Source organism: Alosa alosa, chromosome 18, assembly GCF_017589495.1.
Source record: "Alosa alosa isolate M-15738 ecotype Scorff River chromosome 18, AALO_Geno_1.1, whole genome shotgun sequence".
Taxonomy (NCBI): domain Eukaryota; kingdom Metazoa; phylum Chordata; class Actinopteri; order Clupeiformes; family Clupeidae; genus Alosa; species Alosa alosa.
Genome location: NC_063206.1, coordinates 4,236,129 through 4,253,628, shown reverse-complemented (window position 1 = coordinate 4,253,628; position 17,500 = coordinate 4,236,129). Strand labels below are relative to the sequence as shown.

The 17,500-nt window shown below is 43.5% G+C and overlaps 2 protein-coding genes across 2 annotated transcripts in view; one reads left to right on the top strand and one right to left on the bottom strand.

The window, feature by feature from the left end:
- Nucleotides 1-13,795, top strand: part of golga7bb (golgin A7 family, member Bb) — a 21,385-nt gene extending 7,590 nt beyond the window's left edge. Inside the window, exons 3-5 of the mRNA XM_048268909.1 lie at nt 228-380; nt 11,009-11,110; nt 12,220-13,795. Of these exons, the coding sequence (XP_048124866.1) occupies nt 228-380; nt 11,009-11,110; nt 12,220-12,312 (348 nt within the window). The 3' untranslated portion in view covers nt 12,313-13,795. The remainder of the gene's footprint in view (nt 1-227; nt 381-11,008; nt 11,111-12,219) is intronic.
- A 358-nt stretch (nt 13,796-14,153) lies between these two features.
- crtac1b (cartilage acidic protein 1b) overlaps nt 14,154-17,500 on the bottom strand; it is a 60,120-nt gene continuing 56,773 nt past the window's right edge. Inside the window, exons 13-16 of the mRNA XM_048269918.1 lie at nt 16,678-16,823; nt 16,434-16,476; nt 16,064-16,207; nt 14,154-15,203 (exon numbers count right to left, since the gene is read on the bottom strand). Coding sequence (XP_048125875.1) covers nt 15,079-15,203; nt 16,064-16,207; nt 16,434-16,476; nt 16,678-16,823 — 458 coding nt within the window. The 3' untranslated portion in view covers nt 14,154-15,078. The remainder of the gene's footprint in view (nt 15,204-16,063; nt 16,208-16,433; nt 16,477-16,677; nt 16,824-17,500) is intronic.

The window sequence follows — 17,500 nt, the reverse complement described above, 5'->3', positions numbered from 1 at the left end:
GTGTGCGTGTATGAGTGTAAGTATGTCTTCTGCGTGTTCGTGTGCCAGTAGAATGCCAACACACAGTGAGTTCCTGACTCTTTTACTGGTCTGTGTATACATAACAATTTGATGTGTGTGCATGTCTCTGTGTGTGTGTGTGTGTGTGTGTGTGTGTGTGTGTGTGTGTGTGTGTGTGTGTGTGTGTGTGTGTGTGTGTGTGTGTGTGTGTGTGTGTGTGCATGTAGATAGAACGCTCCCTGTTGGAAGAAACGGTTAAGACACTGAACAGCTTCTACAGGGAGGCGGAGCGAATAAGTAGCCACGCCTACTTGGAGAGCTGCCTCGCCTGTGCCACCGCCTACATCATCTACCTCTGTCTGGACACACGCTACGAGAAGGTACACACACACACACACACACACACACGTGCACACACACACGCACACACAGTGCCTACATCATCTACCTCTGTCTGGACACACGCTACGAGAAGGTACACACACACACACACGCGTGCTGCACACACACACACACATGCACACACACACACACACACACACACACACACACACACACACACAGTGACTACATCATCTACCTCTGTCTGGACACACGCTACAAGAAGGTACACACACACACACGCGTGCACACACACACACACACACACACACATGCACACACACACACACATGCACACACACACACACACACACACACACACAGTGACTACATCATCTACCTCTGTCTGGACACACGCTACAAGAAGGTACACACACACACGCACACACACGCACGCACTCAACCACGCACGCACACACACACACACACATGCACACACACACACGCACACACACACACACACAATGCCTACATCATCTACCTCTGTCTGGACACACGCTACAAGAAGGTACACACACGTATGGCAAGCCGATTGAGCATTTATTCTGATATTTTGATATCAGGCATAATTGTCATGTACATGTAAGCCATTTTTGTCAACTAGTTAACTAGTGAGCCATGTTTGTGTGAACTAGTTAACTAGTGAGGGCCAAAATATGCACACTAGTTAACTAGTGGGAGCCAAAAGGCTCACTAGTTAACTAGTGAACACATTTTAGCTTCACTAGTTAACTAGAGAGAGCCAGAAATGTCTACTAGTTAACTAGTAAAGGCCAAAATGCATACCAGTCAGCTAGTTGAAGGCTTTTGGGTCTCACTAGTTAACTAGTGACAGCCAAAAATGTGCACATGTTTACTAGTGAAGGCAAAACACCTCACTAGTTAACTAGTTGCAGTAGGTCAATGTCACTAGTTAACTAGTGAACCATAAATGGCTTACTAACTAGCTAGGTGATGGCAGTAGGCTCACTAGTTAACTAGTTGATGCATCATTTGTCCAAACTAGTTAACTAGTGAGGTCATAAATGTATACTAGTAAACTAGTTCAAGACAAAATTCACACTAGTCAACTAGTGGCACAGAATTCAAATTAGGAGGCGGAGAATTCTGGAAATTGAGGCTTTCTATCGGCTCTCTATGTCCAAATAGAACATGACAACCAATCACAGTGCAGAATTTCACGAAATCCCACCCACAACATTTGCATGTGGCACACAAGTTAACATGCTGGCCAAAGGAACTCTAGCTAGTAAACTAGTGGATTCAATGTGACACTTACATGTAAACTAGTGAAGGCAGAACTGCTCACTAGTTAACTAGTGAGGTCTAAAAAGTGTCACTAGTTTACTAGTGTGCACCAAAACACCCACTAGTGAACTATGATGGCAATTTCCATTCGACTAGTTAACTACTGAGGTGCAAAAGTGTCACTAGTTTACTAGTGTGCCCCAAAATGCCCACTAGTTAACTAGTGAAGGCCATTTCAGCCCCACTAGTTAACTAGTGAGATGCCAAAATGGTCACCTCTTAACATGTAAAGGCGAAAATACCCACTAGTTTACTAGTGAGGGTGTTGTGGGCCTTACTAGTTAACTAGTGGCATGCATATTTTGTTCACTAGTTAACTAGTTACACCTAAAAACACAAACAAGCTGACCGTTTTTGTCCACTAGTTAACTAGTGGAACAATTTAAGTCTCACTAGTTTGCATGTGTGGCAGTGAAGCAGCTCACTAGTTAACTAGTGCGCACAAGACACACACTAGTGGCTGTTTTTGGAGCTATCTAGTTCACTAGTAATGCAAAAGGTACTAGTTAACTAGTGACACATGGTCCTTCACTAGTTAACTAGTTGACATGTTTGGCCTTACTAGTTTACTAGTAATGGAACAGGACATGCTCACTAGTTAACTAGTGAGCATATCTGCATTATTAATGCCTTTCACTAGCTTATAGAGGGCATTTTGAGCCTTACATGTTAGCTAGTGAGGACAAAACACTGTCCATAATGAACTAGCAGGAGAAAAATGCCCCTCACACTAGTAAACTAGTGGAATTTGAATAAATACACAAACGGCTGGCATTTTGTGCAACTAGTTAACTAGTGGGACGTAACATTGGCCACTAGTTAACTAGTGTGCAATGTCACACTTGCATGCAAATGAAGAAGGCGGAACAAGGATTTTGATTGGTCTATTTAGGACTCAGAAACCTAGAAAACATGGCTGACTTTGTCCAGGCTGTTCAAAGAGCAAACTTTTATAAACTAAGATCGTTTGAGCATAAAAATATGTTTTGATAACATGTCTAGTGACAAAGTTATGGTGTATTGCTGTAATCTTCGTTCAGTTAATGTGTACAATCTTTAGTTTTTCAGTTATTAGTCTGAAAATCGCGGTAATCGAGGCATTTGTATATGGTTGCCTGGCAACAAAACGTTTCAGTAACATGAACATTGATGAAAGCATTGCTGATGTGGCAAGACTAGCTCAAGTGATTAAGCAGCAGGAGAGCATGTGGGAGACCAGGGTTCAATTCATTAGAAGAGCATGAAGTTTTTCTCTTGATCTTTGAGCTTTTAATTACTTTGGAAACCATGTGCAGTTAATGTGTACAATCTTTTGTTTTTCAGTTATTAATCAGAAAAGCGCGACTGAATGGATGCATTTATGTCTGTGGTTGCCTAGCAACAATAAACAAAGAATAATATTAAAATCGATCCCTTGAATCTTTGGTGTGGATCACTAAGAGCTCACTTGTTAAAGCATGGGGTTTCCTGTTATTATTAAAAAAACATTTTGACAGAATATGAGATACTGCATACTGCAGGCTCTGCTTTACTATCTATACTGAAGTACCGTTGCAGAGCAGTGTGTCACTTTAGCCACTAGGGGCACCCATCAGGACCTGATTGTGAGGCTATGAACAGTAAATTTACATTTAGACTGGGTGGGATTCTTACAGAATACCCAATAGGAGTCTTCTACCCACCCTCTCATTAGAATTTGCATAATAGCCGTTTCAGGCACTTGTTAACTAGTGAGCTGCTTCACTGCCACACATGCAAACTAGTGAGACTTCAATTGTTCCACTAGTTAACTAGTGGACAAAAACGATCAGCTTGTTTCTCTTTTTAGGTGTAACTAGTTAACTAGTGAACAAAATATACATGCTACTAGTATTTTCGCCTTTACATGTTAACAAGTGACCATTTTGGCATCTCACTAGTTAACTAGTGGGGCTGAAATGGCCTTCACTAGTTAACTAGTGGGCATTTTGGGGCACACTAGTAAACTAGTGACACTTTTTGCACCTCACTAGTTAACTAGTCAAATGGAAATTGCCATCACTAGTTCCCTAGTGGGTGTTTTGGTGCACACTAGTAAACTAGTGACACTTTTTAGACCTCACTAGTTAACTAGTGGGCATTTGTGTCTTCACTAGTTAACTAGTGAGCAGTTCTGCCTTCACTAGTTTACATGTAAGTGTCACACTGAAGCCACTAGTTTACTAGCTAGAGTTCCTTTGGCCAGCATGTTAACTTGTGTGCCACATGCAAATGTTGTGGGTGGGATTTCGTGAAATTCTGCACTGTGATTGGTTGTCATGTTCTATTTGGACATAGGGAGCCAATAGAAAGCCTCAATTTCCAGAATTCTCCGCCTCCTAATTTGAATTGAACTAGTTTACTAGTATACATTTATGACCTCACTAGTTAACTAGTTTGGACAAAGGATGCATCAACTAGTTAACTAGTGAGCCTACTGCCATCACCTAGCTAGCTAGTAAGCCATTTATGGTTCACTAGTTAACTAGTGACATTAACCTACTGCGACTATAGTTAACTAGTGAGGTGTTTTGCCTTCACTAGTAAACATGTGCACATTTTTGCCTGTCACTAGTTAACTAGTGAGACCCAAAAGCCTTCAACTAGCTGACTGGTATGCATTTTGGCCTTTACTAGTTAACTAGTAGACATTTCTGGCTCTCACTAGTTAACTAGTGAAGCTAAAATGTGTTCACTAGTTAACTAGTGGGCATTTATGCTGTCACTAGTTAACTAGTGTGCACAAACATGGCTCACTAGTTAACTAGTTAACAAAAAATGGCTTGCATGTTGGCCTGATATCAAGATATCAGAATAAATGCTCTGGCGGCCGGGCCAAATTACATAGAAGTTAACAAGTGGGAATTTGACATTCAGTAGTCAGCTAGTAAAGATTTGTGTACCTTACTAGTTGACTAGTAATATATAGAAGTCTTTAAACTAGTTGCAATGCAATTGCAATGTCCACTAGTTAACTAGTGAACATGCAGAGCATTACTAGTTAACTAGTAAGATATGAAACATATGAACTAGTTAAAGGGACACCAGGCAACGTTTTTGTGTTAATTAATCATCTTCGTAAGTCGGTATATGGTTAAATGACTCATTACAGGGCGAATGAAGGCTCTCTCGCCCGCCCCTACTGCCTGTAGGAAGAATATCCCACTTGCAAGTTCGGTGTATCCTACCCGCCGCCGAAGCAGGATCAGTTTACAGCACAGAGGCAGGCTAGCTAAACGCTAGAGATTATTTGCAAACTTAATGGCAGAGCCGGGCTAAGAAGCAGCTAAAACCCTTGACCGGAAGACGCAAAAAAAAAGGAAAAGAGCTTCAGACCGAGCGAGGGGGAGTTTTGTAGAGAAAAAGCATCAGGCTTGCCTGGTGTCCCTTTAACTAGAGAGAATTTGGGCCTTACTAGTTAACTAGTGGGCATTTTGGCTGTCACTAGTTAACTAGTTCACACAGAAATGGCTCACTAGTTAACTAGTGGGCAGAAATGGCTTGCATGTACAAGACAATTATGCCTGATATCAAGATATCTGAATAAATGCTCAATCGGCTTGCCATACACATGCACACACACACACACACACACCCTTATACACACACACACGCCCACATACACACACACACACACACAGTGCCTACATCACCTACCCCTATCTGGATACATGCTACGAGAATCTACACACACACACACACACACACAGACACAGACACAGACATTGCCTACATTACAGTATCTACCTTTGCCTGGACACATGCTGTAAAAAGCCACACACACTCTACCACTCTCACAGCGGTTTTTGTGTTTGCGTCTGTCTCAAGCTGTGTGTGTGTGTGTGTGTGTGTCGTGTGTGTGTGTGTGTGTGTGTGTGTGTGTGTCGTGTGTGTGTTTGTGTGTCTGTGCACACTGTAGAGTCATGGACATGCAGCTGTGTAGACGGATGAAAAGCAATCAAAGAGAAGGCTTTATTCTCTCAGCCCTACACACACACACACACACACACACACACACACACATACAGCTTGACCAGCATGTTCCTTACAAAGAAAAGCAGGCTGCACCTGCCAGCAGTGGTCAAACCTGTGCCAAGCACGCACACACACACACAGAAACACACACACACAGAAACACACACACACACACACACACACACACATACTCACACACACACACACACACACACTCTTTCTTATCCTGGTGCTTGTGTGTGTGCAGTCACCCTCTCAAATGGGACATAGATGAACGAGACAAAAAGAGGCTTCTTTATGCAAGTGCTGTGCTCCACTCGTGTGTGTGTGTGCGTGTGTGTGTGCGTGTGTGTGTGAGACCAAGTCACCACCCAAGATGAGATCTTTGGACAGACCACACACATCTGTACGCGTCCATGTGTGTGTGTGTGCATGTGTGTGCGTGTGTGTGTATGTGTGAGAGTGAAGGAGAGAGAGAAAGAGATAAGCATCTGCCATTCTTCAAAGTAGCAGTGATTAGAGATATCATGCCTTGAGTGAGTATGTAATCCTCACGCTTCATAAGTGTCCTCTACCTTCATGCTTAGAAGAACTGTGTGTGTGTGTGTGTGTGTGTGTGTGTGTGTGTGTGTGTGTGTCTGTCTATACACTCACAATGGACTTTATCATAAGAGCTGATCAGATGACTGAAGAGGGTTTAGTATGACTGTATAGTGTGTGTGTGTGTATGTGTGTGTGTGACTGAATAGTGTAGACAAACAACTAACTTACAAACACATAGAACATCTAAGGATACAGAAAAAGACTTGTAAGTGACTGACAGTTTGGACACGGTTATTTGGCCTTGTTTACTGAACTGTTACGACTTAGAAACAACTACATTAAAAAGCGACATCAGCCAGTGGGAATATAGTCTAATTTGGTCTTTTTACTTCAAAGCTCTTTCAAAGCAGGCATGCAAAGATTGTCCAACCCAAGTTGATAAACTTATTGCGCCTTTCAAATCTGCCACTTCAGTCACATGTCTGCCAGTGCAGTGACGTCTGTTTCATTTGTTAATTCTTTGATCAGATTTCATTTGAAGCCCATTGATGCATATCACGAGAACAGTTTAGATTTCGTCTCAGATGTAGCTTTAACTTTGACCCCCATCCACATCCTAGCCCAAATCTTTTTCTCTTACTGTGTCTGTGTGTGTGTGTGTGTGTGTTTGTGTTTTGTGTGTGTCCCAAATCTCATCCATGTGTCCATGGCCTTCTCTAAGAAATCACACAACATTCTGATCTGAATAAGCTTGTTTCCTAGCTGACATCTGAAACTGGTTAGCCTATGCTGTATAGAGACTCATATTTGATTGCCTGCAGCCAAGGCTGCACACACACACACACACACACACACACACACACACATACAGCTTGACCAGCATGTTCCTTACAAAGAAAAGCAGGCTGCACCTGCCAGCAGTGGTCAAACCTGTGCCAAGCACGCACACACACACACAGAAACACACACACACAGAAACACACACACACACACACACACACACATACTCACACACACACACACACACACACTCTTTCTTATCCTGGTGCTTGTGTGTGTGCAGTCACCCTCTCAAATGGGACATAGATGAACGAGACAAAAAGAGGCTTCTTTATGCAAGTGCTGTGCTCCACTCGTGTGTGTGTGTGCGTGTGTGTGTGTGTGTGTGTGTGTGAGACCAAGTCACCACCCAAGATGAGATCTTTGGACAGACCACACACATCTGTAGGCGTCCATGTGTGTGTGTGTGCGTGTGTGTGTGTGTTTCTGTGTGTGTGTGAAGTGAAGGGAGAGAGAGAAAGAGATAAGCATCTGCCATTCTTCAAAGTAGCAGTGATTAGAGATATCATGCCTTGAGTGAGTATGTAATCCTCACGCTTCATAAGTGTCCTCTACCTTCATGCTTAGAAGAACTGTGTGTGTGTGTGTGTGTGTGTGTGTGTGTGTGTGTGTGTCTGTCTATACACTCACAATGGACTTTATCATAAGAGCTGATCAGATGACTGAAGAGGGTTTAGTATGACTGTATAGTGTGTGTGTGTGTATGTGTGTGTGTGACTGAATAGTGTAGACAAACAACTAACTTACAAACACATAGAACATCTAAGGATACAGCGAAAAGACTTGTCGTGACTGACAGTTTGGACACGGTTATTTGGCCTTGTTTACTGAACTGTTACGACTTAGAAGCAGCTACATTAAAACGACATCAGCCAGTGGGAATATAGTCTAATTTGGTCTTTTACTTCAAAGCTCTTTCAGAAGCAGGCATGCAAAGATTGTCCAACCCAAGTTGATAAACTTATTGCGCCTTTCAAATCTGCCACTTCAGTCACATGTCTGCCAGTGCAGTGACGTCTGTTTCATTTGTTAATTCTTTGATCAGATTTCATTTGAAGCCCATTGATGCATATGCGAGAACAGTTTCGACTCGTCTCAGATGTAGCTTTAACTTTGACCCCCACATCCACATCCTAGCCCAAATCTTTTTCTCTTACTGTGTCTGTGTGTGTGTGTGTGTGTGTTTGTGTTTGTGTGTGTGTCCCAAATCTCATCCATGTGTCCATGGCCTTCTCTAAGAAATCACACAACATTCTGATCTGAATAAGCTTGTTCCTAGCTGACATCTGAAACTGGTTAGCCTATGCTGTATAGAGACTCATATTTGATTGCCTGCAGCCAAGGCTGCACACACACACACACACACACACACACACACACACACACACAAGTGGAGCAAACTGTTGACTAGTGTTTTTAAAACATGTTAAAACATCCAAGTAGGCCTCAATCAGTGCATCATTTCTGAAGTAGGCTTCTGCAAAGAAAACTCTAGATAAATCAGAGAAAAATACACCAGCATTTGATAAAGGATGATGTGTGTGAATCTATTCTTTTTTGGAAACGATCATTTTACACGACTTGACTTCCTTGACCTTAGCAATGCCTTGACTTGCTTGACTTTAGCAATGCCTTGACTTGCTTGACTTATAGTGAGGTCTCGGCTTGAGGGTAAAAGACTTGAGACTTGCTTGTGATGTGCACATGTTTGACTTACTATAGGGAGTATACATAAACACATACATTACATTACATTACATTACATTACATTTGGCTGACGCTTTTTTAACCAAAGCGACTAACAACATGGTAAACAGTAAGTTTTAGAACAATTCTCACAATTTTAGGACAGTTTAAAAACATTAGAGTACAGTAAGAATAAGTCGTCGGTGAGTGCTGTTTTTACCAGTTACTTGTCAGTTTAAAAGCGGCTGGTGAGTGCTAGGATCAGTAAGACTTGTTGTAAGTGTTGCTATGAGAGTAGATGTTCTCTAAAGAGCTGGGTCTTCAGGAGTTTTTGAAAGTGGAGAAGGATGTCCCTGCCCTTGTAGGAACTGGCAGTGTGTTCCACCAACGAGGAACAACAGATGAGAAAAAAGTTTGGATTGGCTTGAGGTACCCGGTGGTAGAGCTAGGCGTGGTTGTCCAGAGGCGCGCCAGCAGTCTGGAGGTAGTGTAAGTCTGTATGAGGGCATTCAAGTAGGTGGGAGCAGAACCGGAGACTACTTTTGTAGGCAAGCGTTAGAGACTTGAATTTGATCACCGGGCGCCATAGGTAGCCAGTGTAGCTGGATGAGCAGCGGGGTAACATGTGCCCTTTTGGGTTGGTTGTAGACCAGGCGCGCCGCCGCGTTCTGGATCATCTGAAGTGGTTTCACTGCGCAACCACTTACATAGAGCGTGTATATGACATATCGTATAGAGCGTGTATATATGCACACATGACATATCGGATAGAGTGTGTATATATATGCACACATGACATAGCTTATAGAGTGTGTATATATGCACACATGACATAGCTTATAGGGCGTGTATATATGCACACATGACATATCTTATAGAGCGTGTATATATGCACACATGACATATCGTATAGGGTGTGTATATATGCACACATGACATATCTTATAGAGCGTGTGTGTATATATATATGCACACATGACATATCGTATAGAGCGTGTGTATATATATATGCACACATGACATATCGTATAGAGCGTGTAATAGAGCGTGTATATGTGCACACAACACAAGTCCCCTGGAAAGACATAGAGACATAGTGGGGTGCGATGATTTGACATGTAGCACCTATGTAAACATAAATGTGAATTATAGTAGCTTAACCATAAGCAAACTGAAGTAACATAATCTTGCTAAGCCTGTTATGTCTTTGAGAGAAATATCTTGTTTTAGCAGTCGGTGTTCAAATGATTTGTTTATAGTTTATGACAAGTTATATTTGCTTCAAACAGAAACTCATGCAACCACAATTTTGCATATTTGACATCTCTTGCTCGCTCACACACACACACACACACGCTCACACACACACATACACACACACTCTCACACACACACACACACACACATACACACACACACACACTCTCTCACACACACACACCAGCTCTATATTAAAACTCTCTAACTTGACAACTTCTGCTAAAACTAGAATCTGGAATCAGAAGTGAGTGAAAGGATGAGATTGAGTGTACATGGTTTTGTGTTATGTGTGTGTGTGTGTGTGTTGCAGCGTTCCAGAGTGGTCTAATCTAAATAAACACTCCGCAGCTTTACGCTCCCAAACTGCGACTGCTGCGGGAATGTCGTGACATTCCGAGTTTGGAATGCTCTGCAGAAAAGTGCCACTGGCGGGAAGTGAAAGTGTGTCTGTGTGTGTGTGTGTATGAGTGGGATTGGAGCCACCAAAACGCTGAATCCCCCTCCTGTTTGTTAGCATTTCAGCTGAGATGAGAATATAATAAATATTAAAACTGAGGTCACACACAAGAACATGTTCAAACACACACACACACACACACACTCACTGTTTAGAAAAAGTCTATGAGAGAAAATAAACAGCCCCCTCTGCTGCGTCATGGATCACAGTTTTGTCCCCCTGCATCACCATGGTAACACACAGGACCGGCTCAATTCTTCCACTCTGTCATGGTATTAACCCTACACCCCCTCCCTCCCACACACACACACATACACACACATTTCAACATCTCACTCACAGACACATACACACTTAAGCATTTCACTCTTTCTCTCTCGGAGACACAAACACACATACACACACACAAGCATAGGTAGACTACACTATTTGAATAACATATTTCAATCTTTCACACACACATTCAAACAAACAGCATGTTGATGTTTTCCATGTTCTACTCTAAAGTGTACTGTGTGTGTGTGTGTGTCCACTCTGTAGGTGCTGAAGAAGATCTCTGGCTACATCCAGGAACAGAATGAGAAGATCTACGCCCCCCGTGGCCTTCTCATTACAGACCCCGTTGAGAGAGGCATGAGAGTGGTATCCTTTTGAGAAAGCTACACCGCTAGGCTGAACACTAAGCTAAACCGCTAGGCTGAGAGAGGCATGAGAGTGGTATCCTTTTGAGAAAGCTACACCGCTAGGCTGAATGCTAAAGCTCAACTGCTAGGCTGAGAGAGGCATGAGAGTGGTATCCTTTTGAGAAAGCTACACCGCTAGGCTGAATGCTAAAGCTCATCTGCTAGGCTGAGAGAGGCATGAGAGTGGTATCCTTTTGAGAAAGCTACACCGCTAGGCTGAATGCTAAAGCTCATCTGCTAGGCTGAGAGAGGCATGAGAAGGAAAGCTACACTGCTACACAAAATGCTAATGCTACACCACATCTAAATGCTAAATCTTCAAGTGTCAATGCTAAAGCCTAAACTGCTAGTTTGTGTGTTAAAGCTAAACCACTAGGCTGAATGTTAAAGCTACAACACTAGGTTGAGAGAGACATGAGAGCGGTGTCCTTCTGAAAAAGCTGCTAGGATGAATGCTAATGCTACACTCCTAGGCTGAAAACTAAAGCTACATGGTTATGGTCCTATGTTCCCTGGGTCCTATGTTCCCTGCTTTGTATGGGACCGGGGAAACATAGGGATGACCCCGTTGAAAGCTAAAGCTAAACTGCTAGGCTGAATGCTAAAGCTACACTGCTAGGCTGAATGCTAAAGCTACATGGTTATGGTTGAAAGCTAAAGCTAAACTGCTAGGCTGAATGCTAAAGTTACATGGTTATGGTTGAAAGCTAAAGCTACATTGCTAGGCGGAATGCTAAAGCTACATGGTTATGATTGAAAGCTATAGAATGGTTATAGCTGAATGATAAAGCCACACCACTACTTCGGCTTGTCTGAATACAAGAGCTACAGGATGTGAGAACAGGAATAAACCTGTGTGTGTGTTTGAGATTGTAATTAAACCTGTGTGTGTCTGTGTGTTTGAGATTGTGATTAAACCTGTGTGTGTGTTTGAGATTGTGATGGTATGCAGTGTGTGTACAATTGTTATGGTGCGTGTGTTTGTGAGATTGGGCTGGTTTTTGTGTGTGTGAGATTGCGCTGGTCTTTGTATGTGTGTGTGTGTGTTTCCTTGACCACCGGGCTCAGATTGAGATCTGTGTGTTTGAGGACCGTTGTTCCAGCGGGAGCTCGAGCAGCTGCAGTGGCAGTGGCAGTCCTGCAGGGGGCAGCGTGCGGTGACTGGAGGAGCAGCGCCGGGACGTCGGCTACGGGGGGGCGGGGCCAGCCAGCATCCGCATGCTGAAGCACGAGAGCACACGATTCTGAACACCACACACACACACACACCATTCTGAACACACACACACACATGATTCTGAACACCACACACACATACCATTCTGACCACACACACACACACACACACACACACACACATGATTCTGAACACCACACACACGCCATTCTGACCACACACACCATTCTGAACACTACACACACACACATGAGAAACACCTCATCACATCTAACAAATAGACACACCTCATATGACACCCTGACACACACACACACACATCTCTGTGACTACTGTAGTGCTCTTCTGTGTTCCAGGGCCCCATATTTCACCTGTCCATTACGCATCCTGGTGCTGCTGACATTAACTTCTCAACACACACACACAAACACTGTACAGTGCGGTGTGTGTGTGTGTTTGTTGCCGTAAAACTTTGTGATCACATGAAACAGTCAACACTGTGTGTTGACTAGATTCTGTGTTTGACACAAGAGTGTGTGTTCATCTGAGAGTGTGTTGTCTGTGTTTACATACGACTGTGTATGTGTGTTTACATACGCTGTGATGCGAGACAGTATCCTACCCTGGACTGTGATATTTATACTGTATTCAGACTGATGTCGCATGTAAAGGTCTGTTAGTGAGTGTGTGAGCCGATAAAATATGTCTTGAATCTGAGTGGCCTGTGGGGTAAAGGCACAACATACTGCCAACAGTTTGTCTAGGCCAGGTATGTATGTGTGTGTGTGTGTGTGTGTGTGTATAAATGCATGTGAATGTGCTTGTCTATGGTCAGTTGGAGGATGACCAGAAAGTCACTCGGTATTATACAAAAGCTATATTTATTTGATTATGTGTGTGTATGTGTCCTTGGGGAGGGGCAAAGGCCGAGACTGAAGTGCAGTGAAGTTTTTTGAAGTCTGGCAAACACACACACACACATACAAACACATAAACATACACACACACAAACAGAAAGAGAGTTTTAGAATGCTCAGAGGGATGCAAGCTCCATGGCAACTCTTTGTAAGGACCGTTTACATGCCAGACTTTTCTAAATCTGATATCTTTCCTAAATATGTATTCTACGCTCTATTTATCTATTTATACAAATGTATTTTAAACTATTTATTTATGTAATCTCTTTATATCTTAAATATGCTGCCTGTATCTGCATCGTTGGGTGGAAGGGATGTCATGTCTTCCTGTGTGTGTGTGTGTGTGTGTGGGTGAGGTGCAGCCTCCTTAGATTGCATGGGATTCTGACACTGCAACCACACACACACACACGTCTGATATCATTATGTGTTCACTGAAATCTTCAGATAATCTTCCTCTCTGAGGTCATTTCCTGTTCTCTGAGGTCATTTCCTGTTCTAGCGTCATTGTGGTGCTGCAGAGATGAAAAGTAAAGATGGACTGAAACAGTGACAGAGTGGCATTGTTCTCATTTCACACACACACACACATTCCGAGTATACCCAACCTCTGTGATTGTTATCTGGCATGGATAAGCAGAGTCATTGAGATGATACAAGTATGTCTAAGAAAGAAGAAGAGAGTGTATCAGACAGGGAGTGTGTGTGTGTGTGTAAGTGTGTGTGTGTGTGTTATTCAGTGCTGCCATGTGTGGGTACTTTAGGAATAAACACAGACAAACGACATAGAACTGGCCAACACATCAAATGCAATACTTTATACCTCATTTTACATAATTACACACACACACGCAAACACACACACACACACACACACAAATACAAATTACACATTATAACAAGAGAAGAAAAGATTTAATGTTTTATTTTACATCTGTGTAATGCGACTGTTTGTGTGTGTGTGTGTGTGTGTTTGTGACCTATCCAGTAATTTATGCTGGTTTGAAACTTTGAAACTGTTTGTTCAGACTCTCCAAAACATCAAGCAGTCTGCCCGTCTACATAGAGATGCCAGACTTGGAGAAGCATGTCTCTACAGTGATGCTGGACTCTGGGGATGTGTCCGTTTCTATAGCGACGCTGGGCTCTGGGGATGTATCCGTTTCTATAGCGACGCTGGGCTCTGGGTGTGTGTCCGTTTCTATAGCGACACTGGGCTCTGGGTGTGTGTCCGTGTCCGTAGTCACACTGGACTCTGGCGGAGTCTGGTTCTTCCACCTGTGAGGGAGCGGAACTCTGCAGAACTACACAGGACATAGAACCCAACAGGAACCAGGCGAAGAACACAATGCCGTCCTCAATCTCAATAACACACTCAGCTTCTCTCTCTAAATGTACAATGCACACATACCACATGGCTTTCTTTCTCATAACAGCTCACACCAACCACAGGGAGAACAACTATAATAGTGTTTGACTGTGTGTGTGTGTGTGTGTGTGTGTGTGTGTGTGTGTGTGTGTGAGAGAGACAGGGTAAGGGGTGTTCACTACTTTGGGTTTTTATGTAATGAAGGATTATGAGGGCCTGCTCTGTCACAATGCATGCTGTGTGTGTGTGTGTATGTGTGTGTGTGTGAAAGAGAGAGAGGGAACTTGAACTAAGGACAAGGCAGAGAGAGAAGAGAGGGAAGGAGAGAAAGAGGAGGAAGAGAAAGTCTGATGGAGGAGTGGAGAGGAGGAAGAGGAGGTCTGACGGAGGAGTGGAGAGGAGGAAGAGAAAGTCTGACGGAGGAGTGGAGAGGAGGAAGAGAAAGTCTGACGGAGGAGTGTATCTCAGGTCATCTGGGATGAGAGCAGTAGGGAGAGCAGCAGAAGGATCCGTTCCACACCAACACACACCCCGCCGCCTCCGTCACCGCCTCCGCTCGACTGACCCCCCCCGAAATACGCCACCTGGGCTGGAGACACAGGAAGCACTTCAGTCTGGAGTTCCGTTAGGGAGGAAGTCAGTTAGTAAGGAAATACGTAAGGAAGTTAGTAAGGAATCAGTAAGTACGCTAATAAGGAAGTTAGTAAGGAAGTTAGTAAGGAATCAGTAAGTACGCTATTAAGGAAGTTAGTAAGGAATCAGTAAGTATGCTAATAAGGAAGTTAGTAAGGAAGTTAGTAAGGAATCAATAAGTACGCTAATAAGGAAGTTAGTTAGGAATCATTAAGTACGCTAATAAGGAAGTTAGTTAGGAATCAGTAAGTACGGTATTAAGGAAGTTAGTTAGGCATCAGTAAGTACGCTATTAAGGAAGTTAGTTAGAAATCAGTAAGGAATAAGTATGTTAATAGGGAAGATAGTCAGCAAGTACAGTGTTAATGACACAATGAATGTCCTATGAATGATATGAAGGTCCTATGAATCCTGAAGTTAACGCAAGAGCTGCAGCTGTGAATTAGCTGAAATACTGTAAATCATTAAATACGCCTGAGGCTCAGGAGTGTGGACTTATATCCTTGTAAAGACTGCGTGTGTATGTGTGTGCGTGTATCCATGTGTGCTTCTGTTCAATCTCTATAAAACCTGCTTGTGTGTGTGTGTGTGTGGATCCGTGTGTGCTTCTGTTCAATCTCTATAAAACCTGCTTGTGTGTGTGTGTGTGTATATCCATGTGTGCTTCTGTTCAATCTCTGTAAAACCTGCTTGTGTGTGTGTGAGTCATATAAAATCTGCTTGTATAGTCATCTGTATCCTGCTCATCTAATAGTGTCAACATTTACACACACACACACACACACACACACTGGCACATGACAGATGTGCACGTACCCACACATGCCGTGCCCTCATCGTTGGGCTCGTATCCGTGGTTACACCTCTTGTTGGCGCGACACTTGAAGCTTCCGTAGGTGTTGGTGCAGACTGGACGCTCAGGAGGACACACTGAGGGGAACTGGAAACACTCATCTTCATCTACACACACACACACACAAATAAAACGTATATATGTACTATACACATAGACTGAGGAGAACTGGACACACTCATTTTCATCTATACACACACACGCGCGTGCACATATGCACTCACACACACATACATACACACACATATACATACACACACACACACACACACACACACACACACACACACGAGATATGTATAAATATGCACAAGCACACACACATCCACTTACCTGTGCAGCGGCCATGTTCGTTCACCGCAAAGCCGTGTCCACACTGCAAACAGAGTAAAGGCGATATTACTGTGTGTGTATGTGCGTGTTTTAGTGTGTGTGTGTGTGTGTGTGTTTTAGTGTGTGTGTGTGTGTGTGTATGTGTTTTAGTGTGTGTGTGTGTGTGTATGTGTTTTAGTGTGTGTGTGTGTATGTGTTTTAGTGTGTGTGTGTGTATGTGTTTTAGTGTGTGTGTGTGTGAGACCTCCATCTCCGGGGCGGTGGTGGGCTCGTGCTGGTCTTTTGGGTAGAGAACCTCCAGCACTGTGTTCATGTCACTGCGGTCCAGAGGTTTGGCCATGGAGCGCCCATCTGGCCAGAACACCTCCACACTCGTCGCCAAGTCTTTACCTGTGCACACACACACACACACACACACACACACACACACACGCATACATGCACGCACACATGCACACACACACACACATATCCACACACACACACACACACACACACATGCAAGCACGGACACACACATACACACACACACACACATATCCACACACACACACACATACACACCCGCATACATGCATGCACACACACACACACACACACACATCCACACACACACACACATACACGCACGCGCATACATGCATGCACACACACACACACACACACACACACATATATACATATACATAATATACATCAACACACACACAAAATATATGCAGAGTTCAACACACAGAGGGATGTACACTTATATAATTATGGCTTCCACACACAGTTGCGTTCCGTCAACGCATGCCAGTGGGTGTTCCCGACGGTAGCTCTGCAAATGACTTGAAGTATAACCGTAATTTGATTGGCGGGTGCCTTCTGTTGGTGTCCATCGGTGCAGCAAAAGTTGAACTTCTCGACAGGAGCAACGCAACGGACCCACAATTCAGTTCGGCAACGGATGACGTAAGACCACGTAAAGTGGACGGGATGCATCTCCAGCACTGCAACGCACGCAGCTGTGTGTGGGAGCCGTTACACACACACACACACACACACACAGATGTGGAGATTGAGCT